This window comes from Camellia sinensis, chromosome 13, assembly GCF_055761805.1.
Source record: "Camellia sinensis isolate YWXY chromosome 13, ASM5576180v1, whole genome shotgun sequence".
Lineage (NCBI taxonomy): Eukaryota > Viridiplantae > Streptophyta > Magnoliopsida > Ericales > Theaceae > Camellia > Camellia sinensis.
Window position 1 is genome coordinate 35,733,343 of NC_138973.1, and position 16,945 is coordinate 35,750,287.

The following is a 16,945-nucleotide window of genomic DNA, read 5'->3' on the forward strand; positions in this document are numbered from 1 at the left end:
CAAGACATATATCTTCACCGGGTAACTTAATGGATGCCACTGGCACTGAGCATCCCCCATGGTCTCAATAGTTAGTAAAAGTAATTCAAAAAATGATCAAATAACATAGATTGTAAACCAAATCACATTAAATTTAATCACAATACACTATTTTCTAGATATATTTCCATTGTCAAATGTAATCACAGACCCTATTTTTTCCTGCAATTTAAGTTAAATCAAGAGATCATTATTTATTTATATATTTATTTAAAGTCTAGCTAATTGGTTGACAAAAAAACAATCAACCATCAAAAATCACATATGATACAAATATCATCCAAACACAACATAAATCTATGGATAGTACAATACTTCGCCACAGAAAGGGCTACAAAACACTCACATGAATGGAGTCCACACAATAGTAGGAATCACACACCCCTATGAGGGTTTTGGGCCACTTCCTACGGCTGAGATATGTGATTCCCATCATTTCTTGCTCCACAGAAGTTCACAATTCAAAAGAATCATGCTACAGAGCCCAAAAGCCCCGGCTCGAGTTTGGCTCGAATTTGAAAAGGAAGAAGGAGGAGGAAGAAGAAGAAGAAGGAGAAGCAGAACTGGAGGGGCCATCAAAATCGGGCTGGAGGCAGAGGCGGGGCTGTGATGCGACGATCGGCCGACGAGCTGCGATGAGCGACGAGCTACAACGAGCGACGAGCTGCGACGACTCTCTCTCACCTCTCGCCTCTGTTTCTCTCTCGCCTCTATTTCTCTTCTCCTGTGTTCAAAACGAAGAAGAAGAAGAAGAAGAAAAGAAAGAAAAGGAAGGAAAAAAAAAATTAAAACTCAAAACGACATCGTTTTAAGTTTCGACCCGAATTCGAGCCACTAATTTCAACCCCCAAACATTTCTCAATTCAAAAACAGTAGTTGGCGTATCCTGCAACATGGAGGCCCATGTTGAGCAATGATGTCAATCATAAATGTCAAGATATATGATTGCCAATGTATGGCAAATTGAACAAAGGGTTTGCAATTTTTATCCCATAAATTGATGAAGACCGTCTCAATTTTCTCATGTCATACTTTAATTCTACAGGAAGTCAAACATTTTCATGAATCTTATTTAACAAAACTAATAAAAGTCCAACAAGTTGACTTGTGACATAAAACAAATTAGCCAAAGCCTATTTTTATTGCTCAATTCATGCCTGAGACCCCACCTAATGCATTCAATTTAGCCAAATCAATTTCAAATCATTATAACAGCTTGCATTCTAATTAAATAATTTGATTAGTCAATAGGGTTGTTAGTTCCTGGAAAGAGCCCTATTTGCTAAGCTGTCAAAGAAATACGCGAAAGCAATTTTCACAAAGCCCCAATTTTTCATACTCAGCTGCACCACCTAAAAACCAGTTCAGATCTCCATTTCCTCCTAGTTATCCCTTCAAACAACACAAAAAGGCTGTACTGCAAAGAAACACACAAAAGAGAGAATGGCAGAGACTGCTGTGTTCAATCTATTAGCCAAATTTTCACTCTTCTTTCAACGAGAGGTGAATTTGTTGAGCGGAGTTCGGGAAGAGATCGAGTATATCAGGGATGAATTCGAGCGCATGATGGCTTTCCTCAGAGTTGCTGACTCTATGGAAGAAAATGACCCGGAACTCAAAGTTTGGGTCAAACAAGTTCGAGATGCTGCATATGAAACTGAAGATGTTCTTGACAAATTCAAGCTTAACTTCGCACATAATCATGGCACTGGATTCTGTGGTTTTGTTCGTAAGATTTTTTTCTCCATCAAGACTTTAAAAGCTCGCTACCAAATTGCTTATGAAGTGCAAAGAATCAAGAACAGGGTCATCAATATTTCCATGGGACATCAGAGGTACCATGATAGATATGGTATACTAGAGCAAGGCTCAAGGTCCATTGGTGTTAACAACGCATGGTACGATTGTCGTGGAGATGCGCTTCTACTTGAAGAAGCTGAGCTTGTGGGCATCGAGAAGCCCAAAACAAAACTGATCGGGTGGTTGGTGGAGGGAGATCCTAGACTCAAGGTGATTTCGGTAGTGGGAATGGGAGGATTAGGCAAAACCACTCTCGTCAAAAAGGTCTACGATGATGCAGCAATAAAGAAGCATTTCCAGATTCGGGCTTGGGTCACAGTTTCAGAATCATTCAAGATTGAAGAGCTCTTAAAAAGCATGATTCACCGGCTCTTTAAAGAAGTCAAGCAACCAGTCCCACAAGGAGTGGAAACCATGGATTGGAACAGCCTAAAAGGAATAATAAATGCCTTCCTACGTCAAAAGAGGTATGTGCTTGTTTTTGATGATGTATGGGATATTCAAGCATGGCAAGTTTTTAGATATACATTCCCGGAGTGCAACTGTGGAAGCCGAGTAATGCTCACAACAAGAAATGCTGATTTAGCCTTATTCTCTAGAAGAGAATATAATGGCTATGTCTATGATCTCCAGCCCCTGTCTCCCCAAGAGTCCTGGGCCTTGTTTTGCAAAAAGACGTTTCAAGAGAACTATTGCCCCTCACATTTGGAAGGTCTTTTAACAAGCATCTTGAGAAGATGCGAGGGATTGCCGCTTGCAATAGTGGCTATCAGTGGTCTTTTATCGGTGAAGGACAAGAGCAGCGTAGCAGAGTGGGAGAAGACCTATCAAAGCCTTGGTGCTGAACTAGAAGGAAATAACCAACTCTTGAGCATGAAGAAAATATTGTCACTCAGTTACAGTGATTTGCCTCACTATCTAAAGCTTTGTTTTCTGTACTTGAGTGTTTTTCCAGAGGACCATCTAATTGAACATTGGAGATTAATTTGGTTATGGATAGCAGAAGGATTTGTAGAAGTAAAAGAAGGAGCACCTATAGAACAAGTTGCAGAGGGTTACCTCAATGAGCTCGTCAATAGAAGCTTGATTCAAGTGGCGAAGATAAATGGTAAAAGGAGGATTAAATTATATCGCATCCATGACCTTTGGCGTGAAATTATTGTCTTCAAGTCAAGAGAGCAAAACATTGTGACAATAGCCAGTGAACGAGACACGAGGTGGCCTGAAAGAGTCCGACGCTTGTCAATCCATGATCATTTGGAACATTTACAACAAAGCAAGCGTTTCACTCAGCTACGTTCTTTGCTCCTATTTAGCGCTACATATTCACCAAGCATGTCGTCCATGCTTGCATCATTAAGAGATCTAAAGCTGCTGAAGGTGTTGGATCTGAGTGGTGCCTCATTAAAGATTTTCCCGAATGAAGTTGTCAAACTAGGCCATCTCACGTATCTAAGTTTAAAGGGAACTGAGGTAAAAAAACTTCCAAAGTCAATAGGAAGGCTCAAGAACCTGGAAATCTTGGACCTTAGACACACCTACGTCACTGAGTTGCCTGATGAGATCCTAAATCTCCAAAGATTGCGCCATCTCTTGGCGTTTCGATATGAAGAAAAACGTAATTATTATTCTTTTAATAATGAGTGTGGGTTCAAATCCCCGGTTGAAATAGGAAGTTTGACCTCCTTGCAGAAACTCGGTTCAATTGAAGCAAACCACGGCAGTGGCAGCATTGTACCAAGAGAGATAGGGAAGCTGACCCAACTGAAGTCGTTAGGCATTATAAAGGTAAGAGGTGAAGATGGTATGGCACTATGCTCATCCCTTGAGAAGCTAATCAACCTTTATGCATTGTATGTTACTGCAACAGAAGAAGACGAGATCATTGATCTAGAATCTCTATCTTTGCCTCCTCGACTTCTCCAAACACTATTCCTGAAGGGACGTTTAGAGAAGTTACCACGTTGGATACCTTCTCTTCATAGCCTAGTGACAGTGTGTTTACGGTGGAGCAAGTTAAAAGATGCTGATCCACTGCAATATCTTCAAGGTTTACCCAATCTGGTTTATCTTGATCTTGTTGAGGCATATGAAGGGGAGGAATTGTGTTTCAAGGCTGGTGGGTTCCAGAAGCTTAAGATTTTATTGCTTATTAGATTAAAAGGATTGAGGCGGGTGACAGTGATGGAAGGTGCGATGCCTCATCTTGAAGAGCTATACATTGAGAATTGCAAATTGATGGAGGAGTTGCCCTCATGCATCGAACAGCTAATCAACCTTACATTGCTTGACTTATTTGATATGTCTGATCTATTGCTTTCCAAGTTGAATAGAGACCTGCAAGGTGGGGATTACTGGAGAATATCTCACATCCCTGAAGTTTGGATTGGGGACACAAAAGATGGGCGCTGGAGAGGAACTAATATGTAGAGGGAGAGAGAAAAAGAAAGAGTTTCTAACAGGTTTGAACTCTTCATATTCCAAATCCTTGTATTCTTTTGTTTTTTAATCTTTTTTTCCCTCAACTAGTTTATTTGAACTCCCCCCTGCCCTGCCTTTTTTTTTTTTTGTGGACAAATAAGTAATCTTTTCTGCATTTGTAACTTTTCCATAACACATCTCTCAGAAAAAATGGCAAATATGTTTATCATTTGCAATTATGACTCCAGTCAGAACCTAGTATTCTAATTGAGAGCATTTGCGAAATTGTGACTAAATTCAAACTTTGTAGTTAAACTTCTACCTATATCTTTCCAATCTTTCAATGTGCGACTGGTTATAAGCTCCCTTCATTTATCCCCTTTCATCACCGTGACACAAAACACTACAATTAACCCCTATGGTCAAGTCAAATACAACCAAAACAAAATGACCTTGTATTGCAATTCTTTCAAACAAGCGAATTCATGTACCATTTATTTTGGGAGTGTGATATGATTTATAAAGTAATGGAATTCATAATGGCGATTTGGAAGAAGTTTAGAGTTACATCGACACGCTTGTAACACAAAACAACACATTCAAAGACAAGGATTTTTAGGGAGATGTGTCCCATCTTGGGCTATGAAGAAGCTAATGGAAATACAAAGGCGCTTAGGGAAGCGTACCAACCAAATGGAAATTTGGACAAGAACAAGGAGGAATATGTATTCGAATATGTAGGCTATTCTAAAGATCAGGTTTTTTAGTGTTTGAGGTGAAAAAAAGATTTGGTTGTTCAAATTGTTAGTTCTTATTTTGTTGAGACCAGTTAGAATGTGTTTATAATATTGGGAGTCTTTGCAAGTTTCTTGTTTCTCTTTTAACTTTTGAGAGTTTCCATATTTGTACAAAATGATATTCACAATCCCCTTTTAGTCTCTCACACTTTTTTTCTTTGGTCATATTGCCTCTCACAAGGGGAGTGAATATCATTCCCCTATTTGTAACTCCAATTGGGAGTCTTTTCATGGGTCGTAAACTAGCTCACTAAATTTATTTAGATGCCTTCTGTTTTTCAGAACATTTTAGTCTTATCTGATTGCTGTATTGGTGAATTCTGTTTCTAGAAAAAGATGACAGCAGAAAGCCTGAAAGCCCTTTAATCTTGTAACAATTCTGTCATCTAGCCCTTCAATTAGGAGGGAGGTCAGTGACTACACAAGGTGGGCTGCTATTGTCTCAGGTACCTTCTCTGTTTCTTCTCTGTATTAACTTAGCTATTTGGATGGGGCCACTCATCTGATGGTGAGTAAACTGGTGTGTAGTTCAGTCTTGCCTCCCAAAGTGCAATTTTTTGGTTGGCTTGCCTGGAAACATAAAGTGAAGACAGCTGCATTTTTGCAAAGAATTGGTATTCTCAATGGCACCTCCTCCATAGCTTGTAGTTTTTGTAAGAATTCTGAGGAATCTGTGCTTCATGTTTTATTGCACTGCCCTTTTGTTTGGGAAGTGTGGTCAGCCTTATTAAGATGGTGGGGTGTGGAGTGGGCCATCCCAGGTTCTGTTGAAGGAGTACTGCTCTGGTGGGAGGGTCAGCCTATGAAGAAAAATGAAAAGAAGATTTGGAGAATTATTCCCCTTGCTACTCTGTGGTCCATTGGGAAACTTAGAAATGATTGTGTATTTAGGGATGCCAAACCTGTAACTTGGGATTTGTTTGAGCTTATAAAAATCAGTGTTGCTTTATGGTTCAAAGCCTCTTGCGGAGATCTTCATTACTCTCTGAGTGATTTTGTTTTCAATCTTAATCAGATCAGAGTATGTATTGGTGGAGGTTGAGATGGTCTTGATCTATGGAGTGAGGTCTGCTGTGCTTATAAGTAGGGTGTGCTGCAGGATATTGTTGTTGATTGCAGGTTGGTGGTCTGCTGTGTTGGGAGGGTGTCTGCAAGTCTTTTCTGTTTAAGCCCTATTTTTGTTCTGTTGTGGTCCTTTGTTTGCTGCCCTGTTGCTGTTGTGCTCTGGCTTTTTGGTTGGTTTCTCACCAACTCTTGTGGATGAGTTTGCATAGCTCTATTTCTTTCTCTCATCCCTTTATTGATGTAATTGTTGTTGAATATCAATAAAGGTCTCTTTCTTTTGCTAATCAAAAAAAAAGTTGTAGCTATTAGTGATTTACCTGTGTCAGGCCTCAATATGGGAATTTGATGAAATTGATTTTACTATAGCATTCCAGCTCCCTACACTAGTGTCTCCAATTGCTTTCCTTTTGGCAGGTTCTAGATGAAGGGGATTTGATGCTTGACATGGGATTTGAGCCAGAAGTTTGTTCTATATTGAGCCAAGCATGTTCTGGTATGGTGTATCACTTGATTTCCTTTTTCTATTGTTTGTTTTGCTTCTTCTGGTATTTTGTATCACTTATTTTTCCTCTTTCTGTTTGTTTATTTTGTTTGTCTTTCCATTTTCTTCTCTTTAATTGATTTCATATTGTAGTGAACACATGGCGTCCTTAGCAGCCTCATCCGTATCTACATTTTAGTTTGAGTCCTTGTAAACATTTTATTTTTATTTTTTCAAATTGCTTTGATTAGTTTTTTGGGGTTCCTATAGGGTGTTGGGTTGGGATGCTAAAATCAAAGAAGTTTTGCCATTTCTATTAATGGTTTAAACATATAAACTACATTAATAAATTATGGAAAAATTCCCAATAAGTCCAATTTTTTCCATAAAATTCCCATCCATCCTTTTAACGCTGCAGTGAGAGGATTGATTCATGTGTTAATAGTACTCCATGGAAATTTTATGAAAAAGTAGGACTTAATGGGAATTTTCCCATAAATTATTCCACGATCTTTGGGATGCAATATAGGAGTGACTGGATGAAAGTGATTTGCTAACCATTCTATTGTACAAACTAGATAAAAAATATAAATAAAATTACCATGGAAGTTCAAGTCCTTACAATAATTGTATTTTGGTCATATCATCTAGAAAATTTTGAAAATATTTGGTGGGTCATGAAAGAACTGATATGTAAAATCCTGTTATTCAATGAAAGAATGTTGCAGTATGAAGCTGAGTTGCAATACTAGATAACCTCATGTAGACCTATATGATAATGCTAGATAACCTCAGTAGACAACAAATTATGCATTTATGGGTGTACATCAATAAAAAATTACGGAACATGTGCATGCAATAGTCCAATGTAGTTTGTCTACAGTTGGATACAAAATGAACATTCTACCCAATAATGCTTGCAAAAGCCTTAGCACTAGAACAGAGAGATACCTGGTCTATAATTAGCTCCAAAATATTTGATTACGTCTATTTCATTGAATTTTTTTTGCTTCAAGCCTCACGGCAAATTTATTTATACTAGTGATTGAAAACTCCCAAATTTATGCAGCTCGTCAAATGGTTATGTTTAGTGCTACATGGCCTCCAGCTGTTCATCAATTAGCTCAAGAATTCATGGATCCCAATACAGTTAAGGTGTGGTTCTTTGTCCATGACATCAACTTGGTCTATATTTATTTCTAGTTTCTTTGTTTGAAAAGACAAGCTTTATTTCAGGTGGTTGTAGGTTCAGAGGATTTAGCTGCCAACCATGATGTCATGCAGATAGTAGAGGTGTTGTTAGCACTCTGGTTGTTTGAAGAATATTTGACTCTCTTTGATGATTTTGTTGTACACATGGTTGTATGCAACTTGTAGTAGTAATGCCGCCTTTTTTTTTTTTTTTTTTTTTTTTTTTGTACCATTTGTAATTTGTAGGTCTTGGATGATCGAGCACACGATGAACGTTTGGTTTCTTTGTTAGAGAAATAGCATAAATCACAAAGGTATCTTTTGCTAATCATTTACACTATTTTTCCCTTTCTGATTGGTTTAAGATTTATTCTGAGTTTCTGTAAATTGTGGTGATGTTTAACCACCATTCTTTGATTTAACTTAATAGATTGCTTAGGACTGATTTTTCTAAATCTCTTCATATGCCCATGCAAGCTGAAGGCGTTGGTATTTTGGTTCTAGTTATCAAATCTCTAACTTCATATATGTTCCCATTATATTAGTTGATAACCAAACCGAGCCAAACTAAGGCTTGTGTCCCAATCAAGAGGGTCGGCTGCATGAATCTTTTTCGCCTTATTGTTTTAGTTACGAGTGGATGGCGTAATGTTGTGAATTATGTAGTTTATATTATTCATTAAGGATAGTATAGTCCTTTAGGTTGTTAGGGTTTGACTCTATTAGATTATATATTTGTACTTGTTTGATTGATCATTCAACAATAATACAGACAAGTTTGTTATCATGGTATCAGAGCCACGACTCAAATGTTAGCATACCTTTCGCAAGTCATCATCGACCATCGCAACCCCTTTCTCTCTCTTTGCAAGGCCTTACCTAGGGTTCTCTGTTCTCTTCGTTGCATTTCGCTCTTGCTAATTGCTGGTTTTGAGCCCTAGGTTGTGTGTTCATCTGGTTGCGTCGGAGCCCTAGGTCATCATTGACCATTGCAGCCCCTCATCTGGTTCGATTGAAGCTCTGTAATTCCTCTGTGTGGCTCAGATTGGTGACCTCTCTCTCTTTCTCTAGTTCACACGATCAAAGTAAGGTATGAAATTAGCCTCTCTGTCTCTGTCTCTGAAATTGACTTCTGATTTTAGGTTTAGTCTCTCTCTCTGTGCTCTGCCTTGGTTCTCTCTGATTGATATTTGTGGTGATAAAGTTATTATAAGTTAACAAAATGAGCAAAACCTACATAACTTAAAAATCAAAATAAGGTTATTATAAGTTTGACCTAATTGGTTCTGTAATTATAGCAATAACAACTTTGATTAGTCACTCCGCTTTTGTTTTACTGTGTTGCTTAATTATAGTACTATGGCTGGTGATAAATTGCAAGCTATCACTACTAAGTTAGATGGTACCAATTACTCTTATTGGTCTCATGTAATGAAAAATTTTATAACGGCTAGAGGCATGTGGAACTATGTGATTGGTGTGACTATTAGACCTACAGAATCTTAAGAAACTGAGGTCGATGTTGCTAAATGGGATAAGGAAAATGCACAAATTCTTACCTGGTTTCATAATTTAGTTCAAACTACCATTGGTATGAATTTTTCCAAGTATTCTACTTCTAAACAAGTTTGGGACTATTTGAAAACTATGTATCTTGAGTCTAACTTTGCAAAACAGTATGAACTTGAGATGTCTATTTGCGATGCTAGTCAGAAAGATAAGTCCATTCAGGAGTTCTACAATGAGATGACTACTTATTGGGATGAGCTTGCTTTGATGGAACCGTCAGATTTACAGTTACTTGATAGTTATACCAAGGATCGGGTGAAGCAACATCTTGTTCAATTTCTTATGGCCATTCGTGATCAATTTGAGCCACTTTGGGGAGCTATTCTTCATCGGTCTCCCTTGCTTTCTGTGGATGGTGTTGTTCGTGAGCTTATAATAGAAGAAACTCAGTTTAAGGTGGCTCATGGTGCTCCTGCTTCCCAGTCAGTTTTTGCCACTCCTCCGCTCTTGCCAACCCCACCTTCTCCTTTATTTCAGGTTACTGGTAAGCCCAAGCCTCGGGTTTCCATGGATGAGTGCAACTTCTATCATTAGAAAGGCCATTGGAAACATGCTTGTCCTAAACTTTTGTAGCCTAAGGGTCGTTCATTTGATCCACCATCCTCTAAGCTGACATCTTCGGGATCTCGCTCATCTGCCGCCTTTTCTACACTAGTTTCTGAGAATGGTCCTATGTTTGAGCAGTTCAAGTCTTTCATTGTGGTCAATCCAAATCTTTCATCCCAGGCCTTTGCTATGACTACAACTCAGTTAGGTTTGTCTGGTTCATCCTCTTCAGGTAATATCCACACTTCGTGGATTTTTTATTCTGGTTGTTCACATCATATGGCCCATGTTGCATCTCTCCTCAGTAATTATGTCTTCCCTTCTTCTTCTATCACTATTGCTACAGCTAATGGTTCTTCTCTGCTTGTACACTCTATTGGTTCTATTTCCTCTTTCCATTTGTCTATTTCTCCTGTATTTTATGTGCCTCACCTCTCACTAAGTCTTATTTCTATTAGTCAATTATCTGATTTCGGTTTTGATGTTGTTTTCTCTTCTTCTCATTGTGTTATGCAGGATCGGGTATCCAAGAGGCAGATTGGGATCGGGCGTAGAGTTGGAGAACTATATATCTTGGACAACTTGCATGTTCCTCCAGAAGTGTCTTCTACTGCATTGTCTTCTTTTTGTTTAAACAATAAGTCTTCTTTATTTTATATTTGGCATTCTAGGTTAGGTCATCTGTCGAATGATCGTTTGAGGATGTTAGTTTGGTCTAGACATTTAGGCAATTTTTCCATTGATGATATTTCTGAGTGTCGTGGTTGTAAACTGACTAAAATGTTTGCTTTTCCTTTTAATAAAAGTGGTTCTATTTCATCTTCTCTTTTTCAGTTGGTTCATATTGATGTTTGTGGTCTTTCCCCTATAGTTACCGAGGGTGGTTCGCAATATTATGTGTCTTTTGTGGATGATCACAGTTGGTTTACCTGGGTTTATTTGATGACTTGAAAATCTGATTTTTACAAAATATATTCTAATTTTCACTCCATGATTCGCACTCAGTTTTCTGCCACCATTAAAGTTCTTCGTTCTGATTTAGGAGGTGAGTATTACTTGTCTGAGTTTGAGGAGTGTTTAGCTACTCCTGACACTATTCATCAGTCTTCGTGTTTTGACACTCCTGCCCAAAATGGTCGAGCTGAGCGCAAACATCGCCATCTCCTTGATACAGCTCGCTCGTTGTTGCTCTCGTCTTTTGTTCCGTCTGTTTTTTGGGGAGAAGTTGTGCTCCCTGCTGCATATCTTCTCAATCGAATGCCTATATAAGCGTCTTTTTGGTGTTACTCTCAATTATTCTCTTCTTCGTATTTTTGGTTTTGTATGCTTTGTGCTTCTTCCCAAACGGGCGCGCTCTAAGCTTAGTTCTCGTTGTGTCCTATGTGTCTTTTTAGGGTATGGCATTAATCAGAAGGGTTATTGGTGCTATGATCCTACCACTAAAAAGCTATATGTGTCTAGACATGTCACCTTTTTAGAAACACTACCCTATTACACTATACCTTCCACCCTTGTCCCTATTTCCAAGGATGAATTGGTTCGCGTTGACCTATTTTCTCCTGATGTTTCTTCCGATGAGTTTGTTTTTGATCTTGACATCTCTACTTTGCCTCTTACTAGCACTCTTGATATCTCACTAGCTATTTCCTCTCCAGCTCCCGTTCCCCCTGCTCCTCTTCTTGTTTATTAGCGCCACAAAGCACTTCCGAGCTCGCCTGTCTCTAGCTCTACTGTCCTTTCAGCTGTTTCTTTGGATCCCGCTCCTCCTGCACATCACTTTCCAAACCGAGACCGTCATCCTCCAAACTGGTATGGTTTTGGTAATACATGTTTTTCCCTTTCCTATCAGTCTTTTCTTTCTTGTCTTCATAGTTATTTTGAGCCCAGGTCCTAAAAGGAAGCTTGTCATGATTCCAATTGGATTGCTGCCATGAATGACGAGTTAACTGCTTTGGCTAACACTTAGACATGAGATTTTGTTTCATTACCTGCTGGCAAGAATGTTTTAGGCTGTAAAGGGGTTTATAAGGTCAAAACCCTTTCTGATGGTTCTTTGGAACGGTACAAAGCTCATTTGGTTGCCCAAGGCTTTTTTTAGGAGTATAGGATTGGTTATGATGAGACTTTTGCCCCCATTGCCAAGATGACTACTGTTCGCACTTTTATCTCTGTTGCTACCGCCCATCACTAGCCTTTGTTTCAACTAGATGTCAAAAATACTTTTCTGAATGGGCATCTTGCTGAAGAAGTGTATATGCGCCCTCCACCGAGTCTCTCTCACCCTCCTGGTGTTGTTTGTCGTCTTCACCGTGCTCCATATGGTCTCAAGCAGTCTCCTCGTGCTTGGAATGAGCGATTTCACTCTGTTGCACTTCAGCTTGGTTTTCACCCTAGTCATCATGATTGTGCTCTTTGTTCGGTGCACTTCTGTTGGCCTTGTTCTCCTTCTCTTATATGTGGATGATATGATCATTACTGGTTTTGATTATAGTACTATTAAGGAGGTTAAGCATCAGTTGTTTCAGGAGTTCGAGATGAAGGATTTAAGATCTCTTCGATATTTTCTTGGTATTGAGGTTGCTACTTCTCCTAGTGGGTATCTTCTCTTTCAGACTAAGTATGCCCGTGATATTCTTTCTTGTGCCAATCTCACTGATGACAAAATTGTCGACACTCCTCTTGAGTTGCATGCTATGTTTTCTGCTTCTGATGGCATTCCTCTTGACGATCCCACTTTGTACCGTGAGTTGGTTGGATGCCTTGTTTATCTCACTGTTATTCGTCCAGATACCTCATATGTTGTGCATATTCTCAGTCAGTTTGTTTCTGCTCCTCGTTCTACACATTGGGCTGCCTTACTCCGTACTCTGCACTACCTTCGTGGCACTTTGCTGCAATGTTTGCTGTTATCGGCCTCTTCGGACTTGACTCTTCGTGCCTATGCTAACACTGATTGGGCAGGTGACATCTCTGATCACAAATTCACTTCACACTGTTGCTCATTTTCGTTTTCTTCTTGGCAAACTTTCGATACTTTCTGGGCTCGCATCCTCAGTTTGAGGGGGTGTGTGAATTATGTAGTTTATATTATTCATTAAGGATGGTATAGTCCTTTAGGTTGTTAGGGTTTGATTAGGGTTTGACTCTATTAGATTATATATTTGTATTTGTTTGATTGATCATTCAACAATAATACTGACAAGTTTGTTATCAAATGTATCTTTACTATGTTGTGCATGTTTGATAGCTCTCAAAATGGAAAAACTCTTGAATGGTTTTCATTCTCGGTATCAGTCCTGCTGATACAGTTTATTATGCTGGTCTTACTTGGAGCAGGAATAGAGTACTGGTCTTTGTTTTGTACAAGAAGGAAAGCCCATGTTGAAACTATGCTTCAGAAAAGGTAATTTCTCACTTATCTTCACATAGTTTCTGTTTAAGTTTCATCAAGCTAATAAACTGTTGCCACTGAATTGCCTTTTCTTTTCTTTTTTTTTTTTAATTTTTATTGTTGAACGTGTCAAAGGTTTACTAACTTGCCTCTCTTACGTTTTTACTCTTATGGTATCAAGGGTTTGGAAAAGTAGTTTCTATCCATGGTGACAAAGCACAACATGCACGTACAAAGGCAATATCACTATTCAAGGAGGGAAGCTGTCCTTTAATGGTATGCGGTTGTTTGAAAGTAATGTCATGAACTCACAATGATGGTTATGCTGAACATTTTGGTTAATGTACTCATATTTGCTTTGTTATTCACATTCCTTTATAATATGGCTTGGGAGAACCAACAAATTTATGCATATTTCCTTCATTATGGTCTTAGTCTCCATGATAAAATAGAAAGGGTATTTTTATCCTTTGATCTTTCTTTACAAACAAAGACGCTCTCTGCTTGCTTCATCTGCACTAAATTTTACTCCTTATTCGCCATATGCACAAATTAATGGATGCTACCTCCTCATCCCACTCCTGTGCAAACTTCTCTTTCCCAAGTCCCAACCACAGTTTTTAATTCCATTATAAAATGGGACGCCTTTACCATCTCTTTCATACCTGGTGAGTATTTTTTATTTATTTATTTTTGGACATAAACTAAGTTGATTTGCTCGTGTTGGCTGTTTTGTCTATTTATAGTGAAGTGTTGTGATGTGTCTGGTATGTTGCAATACTTGCATCATCTAGCTGGCACTGTTTTAATCTGTGATTTCATGCTTTGTTCCTTAATATATTGATTTCTTTTTGCCATAGTAGTTGATTTTTTATGAGCCTGTTCATTTTGGTTACATTTTATTTCTGCAGATAGCCACTGATGTGGCTGCCCGGGGATTGGATATTCCTGATGTTGAAGTAGTGATAAATTATAGTTTTCCTTTCACAACAGAGGATTATATCCACAGAATAGGCAGGACTGGACGAGCTGGTAAGAAGGGTGTTGCCCACACATTTTTCATGAAGGAAAACAAGGTATAATTTTGTATTATTATAAAATACTACTACTGTTTTTTGATTTCCTGAATGGAACAATGTTAATTCATATTATTTTCTGACGAGCAACAATTGATTTTACTGCAGGGATTAGCTGGGGAGCTGGTTAATGTTCTGAAAGAAGCTGGGCGAACCGTTGGCACTCATGTATAGAAAAAGGTGTGCTTTCTTTTCTTTTTTTTATTATTGATTTTATTTTACAGGAGATGGAGGGAGCAGGAGAGTTCTTATCTTTAGTGTCGTGGTGTTTGGTGTGTAATTCCTCAAGGCAACCTACCTGATACATAATCTGACATGTAGGGTAATTTTTTCTTTGTTGCATGAACATGCACACGGAGCACATGCAAAATATACATTATAACTTGGCAACCAGAGATAGATAAGATGTTAATGTATAGGATTATATAATCGATGTGTATTTTGTTTCTCAAAAAAAAAAAAAAAAAAAAAAAATTTGCACTCGAGTTTGCCTTAATGCGTGGGTGTGGGGACTAAACATGCCTAGAGGTGTCAAATGTGTCTAGTAGTGCTGGGATGGGGAGCCACTTAAATTTTTTGCATTAACCATTCATATGTCAGCATGCTTTTAACATGAACCCATTCCTGCTTGTGTTTTAGTAATTTGAATTTGTGGAAGAATAGTGTATTGTGCACAATTTTTTTCCTGCAATTGCAGAACCTCCTCAAATTTATACTCTCTGGATGGATATTGGTTCAATGTTGGAATTCATAAGTAAACATATGGAACTCAGTGCTCATGTCAATGTATCTGCAACCTCCTTATTTTTGTATACTCTCTGGATGAATATTGGTTCAATGTTGTTGCTCTTAAATAAACGGAACATTTGTTTCATGAAAGATTACTACTTAATTATGTGTTTGACTTTTTACCAAGTGCTATCCACACATGCATGTTGAAAGAAATATTAAACTTGAATTTTAATGATAATCTTAATTCTTAAGAGAACAAAATGAGGAAGTTTAAGAGCATGAACTAGTCTCTATTTAGTGCCATGTCTTGTACTGGTGCATAATAGCTACCTTCCTGTACATGTGCGCAGTTTGTGCATGAGTGCAATCCTGTGGCATATGTTCAATGATATGTCTTTATTAATTTTTTATTAAACCTCATGAGAATGTCATGGCATCCTATTGTATACGGGTTATGCATGTTTAGGAGTGCAGATTATACTACCTTACGCCCCATTTGTGTCGGCAAAAATCATTTTCCTGCAGAATTTTTTTTCTTCCAGAAAACGTTTTCTCCTAGAAAACGTTTTCTCCTGTGGTTGCAACTTTGAAACTAATGTACTAGTGATTGAATTAATGGTGGTATTAGTGGTGGAGGTGAAGGTGGAGGTGGAGGTGGTGGTGGCGGCGGCAATGGGGTGTTGGTGAGGTGGTGGTGAGGTGATCATGGCAGTTGTGAGTGGCAAAGGTGGTGGTAAGGTGGCAGCGGCATTGGAAGACTTTAGTTTGAAAAATGTTTTTCTCCTTTCAGAAATTAAAAAATATTTTTTGTCCAAATAAACTTGTTTTCTATGAACCACAAAAAATGTTTTTAATCATATCAAACACTAGAAAAAGCAGAAAATGTTTTTTGCCAAAGCAAACTAACCGTTAGTTTGAATTACTACTAATTGTCTTGTGTTGTTTCGATGCTGCAGAGTCTAAGCTTTATGGGGCTCATTTTAAGGAGATTGCTGCTAATGCTCCAAAAGCTACAAAAATAACATTTGACGGTTCTGATGATGAAACTTGACTCTAAAGCTGACTCACAAGTTGATTGTCTTGGGCCTGCAGCAAACATGTTTAGTGGATATTGTTTACCAAATTATGGTAAATATATATTTTTTTCCAGTGCAGATGAAATCACCCTTTTAAACTTCGTGGGTTAGTATATGCTAACATGACAAGCACAGAGGCAAAATCTTGAATATCGAGCAAGATGATTGAGGTTGTGCTCTATATTTTGTAGCGTTAAATTTTGTATTTGTTCTCTCCCTCACTCTCACACAGATTATCCGACTATGATGGTCACTAAACTTGTGCGAAACCTCATTTTCATTTTACTTTGTATTTTTGATGAAGTCCAAGAATGTGAAGTGTGTTGATAAATTATTGAGGTAAAAGATCAACAGAATGTTTCTTTTTAGTGTAATATATAAGTATTGATTATTTGAAGTTCATGTATTACTACTGGGTGATACCAGCTTGTCAGCCACGATTCATGGTACTGCTTCTGCTTACAACTTGGATAGATTGTACTATGCTAGTGTGTTCTTAATTTACCACTTGGTTTTTAATGTTCTGAAACAGTTTGTCTGCAAATTTTTTTAGTTGTACAAGTCTTGATAGTTTGAAATTATATCACACTGTGCCAGGGGTTTGTGTGAACAAACAAAATTAGCCGGGGATCCTAGGCCTCCATTTGAAACCCTAGCTGCCAAATATTGCCATTCCACCACCATTTGAAACCCTAGCTGCTGACCTCACCACCTTTTGGAACCCTAGCTGCCACCTTGAAACCTTAGATTTGGTTGAGAGA

At 38.3% G+C, this 16,945-nt stretch overlaps 2 protein-coding genes across 27 annotated transcripts; both read left to right on the plus strand.

The window, feature by feature from the left end:
• Positions 1-1,180: 1,180 nt before the first annotated feature.
• Positions 1,181-16,581, plus strand: LOC114316557 (disease resistance protein RPM1). Of its 26 annotated transcripts, none has more exons than XM_082901964.1 (11): positions 1,209-4,301; positions 5,388-5,503; positions 6,489-6,615; positions 7,673-7,758; positions 7,840-7,896; positions 8,041-8,108; positions 13,246-13,312; positions 13,482-13,576; positions 14,212-14,376; positions 14,485-14,544; positions 16,065-16,581. In XM_082901964.1, exon 1 carries the CDS (start codon positions 1,483-1,485, stop codon positions 4,267-4,269), a length of 2,787 nt encoding a protein of 928 aa, XP_082758090.1. In that variant the 5' UTR covers positions 1,209-1,482; the 3' UTR covers positions 4,270-4,301; positions 5,388-5,503; positions 6,489-6,615; positions 7,673-7,758; positions 7,840-7,896; positions 8,041-8,108; positions 13,246-13,312; positions 13,482-13,576; positions 14,212-14,376; positions 14,485-14,544; positions 16,065-16,581. The 26 variants fall into 26 exon arrangements, with proteins under 26 accessions (XP_082758075.1, XP_082758090.1, XP_082758082.1 ...); XM_082901956.1 differs by having other exon boundaries at positions 1,258-4,301; positions 5,388-6,292; positions 6,537-6,615; positions 10,426-13,312; positions 14,485-14,693; XM_082901957.1 differs by having other exon boundaries at positions 1,258-4,301; positions 5,388-6,292; positions 6,537-6,615; positions 10,426-13,312.
• On the plus strand, positions 5,563-6,776 carry LOC145805304 (uncharacterized). The gene is made up of 3 exons (XM_082900418.1): positions 5,563-6,078; positions 6,537-6,615; positions 6,757-6,776. The coding sequence occupies exons 1-3, from the start codon at positions 5,563-5,565 to the stop codon at positions 6,774-6,776; spliced, it is 615 nt and encodes a 204-aa protein (XP_082756544.1).
• Positions 16,582-16,945: the final 364 nt, after the last annotated feature.